Below are 4,332 nucleotides of genomic sequence, written 5' to 3'. Positions count from 1 at the left end.
ACAAGTCAATTGGTATGTGCTGTTGCTGGTTGACTTCTTCATCGGTTGACCTTGGCGATAAGCTCTAGCCTCGGTCTGCCTCTCCTGGAATATGTTCTACATTTTGTTGCACTGGAACGCAGCTCCGCTGAAACAGAGGGGGTCCTACCTGTTGATACACTCCAACGATCAAGTCAATAAGGGCTTACTAGAATTTAAGAAGTATTCAGTTTCAGTCTCAAAAATAACTTTCCTTTACCTGGGGTCTCAAGCCCCTTTTATAACTATTCTTTGTAACAACTTTTTCTCGTGAGAATCTAATCTCAACTGAAAGCATACCCAATAGGAAAACATTCTGTTTATGGGCACCTTCTCTCAAGGTGCTACAACAGAAAGGAATCTTATCTTTAAGGAGAGTATAAAATAATAACAGAACAACCACATGCCAGCAGGACACCATCTTATGCGCCAACATCAGGGGAACATTATGTTTACGTGGACACCCTACTCATGGTGCAACATTATCTTTTGTCATGCATGCAACTTAACCACTATGTGTCCTAGAACACACGTACTTAAGTTAAAAGAAACATTTACTTGACCTAGGCTCCATATGTATTATACGTACCCCTAGGTTCAAAAATACTCTTTACTAGTAGCCTTATACTAAGGTATAAAAAAGTTATTTAATTGTACCACAACGAGCTTACCAATAAATCTGGGTCAAACTCATGACCTGCACCCTAAACCCAATAGCCGAGCTGACCTACTCACCCCGTACACCGAGTTCCAACTACTGCACGTCGAGCACTCTGTCTAGTATCGTATGTACAATTCTTTTGTCATAAATTGTCTTTTTATAAATAACATGTTTATCCAACCATATTCCCTATTTCTCATATATTTTTAGGTATTACCTTTAAAAATAACCATGATAGAGAACCTAATTGTGCATCTCTCAAATATGTTATACTTTTATTTTTATCATGATATTTGTTAGAATAATGATAGCTTGATACGGATTATATTTATTTATAACATTTAAATAAATTATTATTTTATTTTATTATAATATAATATTTTATTTTAAAAAGTAGTTGTTTTCTGAAACAAACTTTATTTTATTTTTTATCAACTTATTATTCTTCAGCTTTATTTATCAAAACACATTAGTAAAATTCATATTATAATCTAACTATTATAAATGACATTACATACACAACAGTTCTATAGTTCTCACTTTTGTAAATAATTATACTATAAAAAAAATGACAATATCAACTCAAAAGTTAATCTATATATAATTTAATTACTTAATAAAACGTAAACATCTTACCCATGCATAGTCTGTACGCACTAATTTTAACATAAAATCCAATTATACCTGAAATGTTACTACTATACTTTCGGAGATAATGGTGAAAAAATGACTGCTACATAGTTACCTATTTGTTTTCTGTACATAAACACTTTTTGTTTCTCACTTAATTAATTGTGTTTAAATAATGTAGTAAAGAGGTGGTGTGACTCGTGAAGCAAAAGTTGCGCACACTACAGATGAGATGAGTCTAATATACATGATTAATTTATTGAAACAAAAAGTCTCAAAACCACCAATTATATATATATATATATATATTTAAAATTTTCATATTAAAATTTATATACAACTCACAAAAATGGTATACAACTCTTTGAATTAGTATATTTTTTTCAAAATTACCTACTTCCATTTAAAGTCATTTAAAGCATTATTATTAACGAGGCTTGGCTTAATTTTCGCCTCTGCCTACCAAAAACAGTACAAATCGGCTATGACCCCAAAGGGAATGTTCATCTACATTTAATGTCTGCAGCTCATCCACTTAAAAGGAGTGTTTTTTTATACTCGTTAATACTGTGTAATTAAGCAGTGAATAGAGAGATATACAAGGGTGATGATGGTTTCCTACCCAATTTTTTTACCTACTTCATCTAACGATCAATTTTATAATAAAATATTTTATGTTAAAATAATAATAATAAATATAAGTAGAGATTACTTTTTATAATAAAATATCATATTAAAATAATTACAATAAATATAAATACAGTGTCATAATAAAATAATAATTTATGAAATTGTAATTTAAATGTAACGGAAAATTGATGGGTCTTAAGCCTTATTTTAAAATATTATGATGTTTTGATATTTAATAAATTTTTATTGGTTTTTTCTTTTCTCTTAGAAATATACAAATTTATTTTTTAATAATTATATTACTTCTTGAAGTGAGTGGTCATGGTTGGTGGAGTGTGAATATATCATTTAGGAAAATGATTATTTGACACTCCACCCTACATCCATCAAATATTAATATTTTAATTTTTTAAAAAAAAATTAGTTTTAAAAATTATTTTAACATTTTCTATTTTGCTATATTTTCATTAAAGACATTTTTTTATTTTTTAAATTTTTTTTATTATAAATATTAATGTTTTGTTGTAGGTGTAGGTGTAAAGTGGAGTAAAAATATCATTACTCTATCATTTATCATATGTAAATAATCTTAACGAAATGAGGCACTTACATGATTTTTCTCCGACGTTCGTATTTGTTATGTCGTGCTCTATAAATCCTTTGTACATCATTTTGACGAAGTATATTCCGCATCCATTAGCATTTCTCATACGAAATTTATATAATAAATAATGGGAAGTTAAGAGTGATAAATTTAGGGTATTTATTTATTATATGATATGATATAAGTTGGAATAATAAAACACAGTGCATGGGCAGCAGTTTGAAAACCGCAACGCATGCAGGAGAAAGAGAGACATGGATCAGATTGAAGTGTCTCTTAAAACTTGAAATATGTAAATATATAAAGAAAGTGAAACCAAATGAATACTAGCTTCACAAAAACGCGTTCCATTTTTCAGTAGATGCTGCTTTTTCCATCTTCTTTATTTGGACACGTTCTTCATTTCCTGAAAAACCACACGTACGTGTGCATGCGCTTATACTATCAGTTTTCATCACATAGAATTAATAGAACCACAAAGTTTTCACGCTAGAAATATGAATGCATCTTAAAATGATTAAGATTTATAGAGTTTCAAGGAATCCTACCAAATAACAATCTAGTGGTGGTGACGATGAGGGGGAGGTGGAGGTGACTTGTGATTGTTAACTGGGGGTGGTGGAGAAGGGTACGTGTAGTGTGGTGGTGGTGGTGGTGACTTATAGTATGGCGGTGGTGGTGTAGGAGAGGAGTCCTTTTGGGGTGGTGGTGGTGACTTATGGTGTGGTGGTGGAGGAGAGGAGTCCTTGGGGGGTGGGGGTGACTTATGGTATGGTGGTGGAGGTGGAGGAGAGGAATACTTTGGGGGTGGTGGTGGTGGTGACTTATTGTGTGGTGGTGGGGGTGGAGGAGTGGAGTCCTTGGGGGGTGGGGGTGGGGGTGATTTATTGTATGGTGATGGAGGTGGAGGAGAGGACTCCTTGGGGGGTGGTGGAGGAGAGGAGTTCTTGGGGGGTGGGGGTGGCGGTGACTTATGGTATGGTGGAGGGGGTGGAGGAGAGGAGTCCTTTGGGGGTGGGGGTGGGGGGGGCGACTTATGGTGCGGTGGTGGTGGAGGAGAGGGGTCCTTGGGGGATGGCGGTGGCGGTGACTTATGGTATGGGGGTGGGGGTGGAGGAGAGGAGTTCTTGGGAGGTGGTGGTGGCGGTGACTTATGGTATGGGGGTGGAGGAGAGGAGTTCTTGGGAGGTGGTGGTGGCGGTGACTTATGGTGTGGTGGTGGGGGTGGTGACCTGCGTGTCCTTCTGGGAGGTGGTGGGGATGGTGAGGTATGTGGCCTCCTGGGAGGTGGTGGAGGTGGTGGCCTGTACTTGTGAACTGGAGGTGGAGGAGAACGGCGGCGATGACGGTCCCTGTCGTCCCTGTCGTCCCTGTCGTGAGTTGCCAAGGTGAGAGAGAGCATGGCAAAGAAAAGAGTGAGAGTGGCAATGGCAAATAGTGACCCCATTTTCTCCCAACTTATCTCCAAAGGCTTTTGATTCTGCTATTACCCAAAGCTTCTGTCCCCTTTTATAGTTGCCTAATCAATCTGATTTTATTTTCTCCAAAAGAAAATAGTCATAGTTCCACATTAAAATATAAAGCCAAATAAAAAAATAATATAGCACTGACACAAACCTTATATCTCTATTTACTAAAAAAAAATATTAAATAAAAATTAATTTTAATATAAAAATTAATTTTAAAATAAAAAATTAATATTATATTAATTAAAGTAAATTTTTTTTTTTATAAAAAGTTTTCATGTTAAGCCTCACTCACTATGTTATTTCAAGTAACAATAATCATT

The 4,332-nt window shown here is 34.9% G+C and overlaps 1 protein-coding gene across 1 annotated transcript; it reads right to left on the bottom strand.

The window, feature by feature from the left end:
* Nucleotides 1-3,102: 3,102 nt before the first annotated feature.
* Nucleotides 3,103-3,990, bottom strand: LOC137838367 (leucine-rich repeat extensin-like protein 3). Its single transcript, XM_068647611.1, has one exon. It carries the CDS (start codon nt 3,988-3,990, stop codon nt 3,103-3,105), a length of 888 nt encoding a protein of 295 aa, XP_068503712.1.
* Nucleotides 3,991-4,332: the final 342 nt, after the last annotated feature.

This window comes from Phaseolus vulgaris, chromosome 4 (assembly GCF_000499845.2).
Source record: "Phaseolus vulgaris cultivar G19833 chromosome 4, P. vulgaris v2.0, whole genome shotgun sequence".
Taxonomy (NCBI): domain Eukaryota; kingdom Viridiplantae; phylum Streptophyta; class Magnoliopsida; order Fabales; family Fabaceae; genus Phaseolus; species Phaseolus vulgaris.
This window is presented reverse-complemented; position numbering and strand designations above follow the sequence as displayed.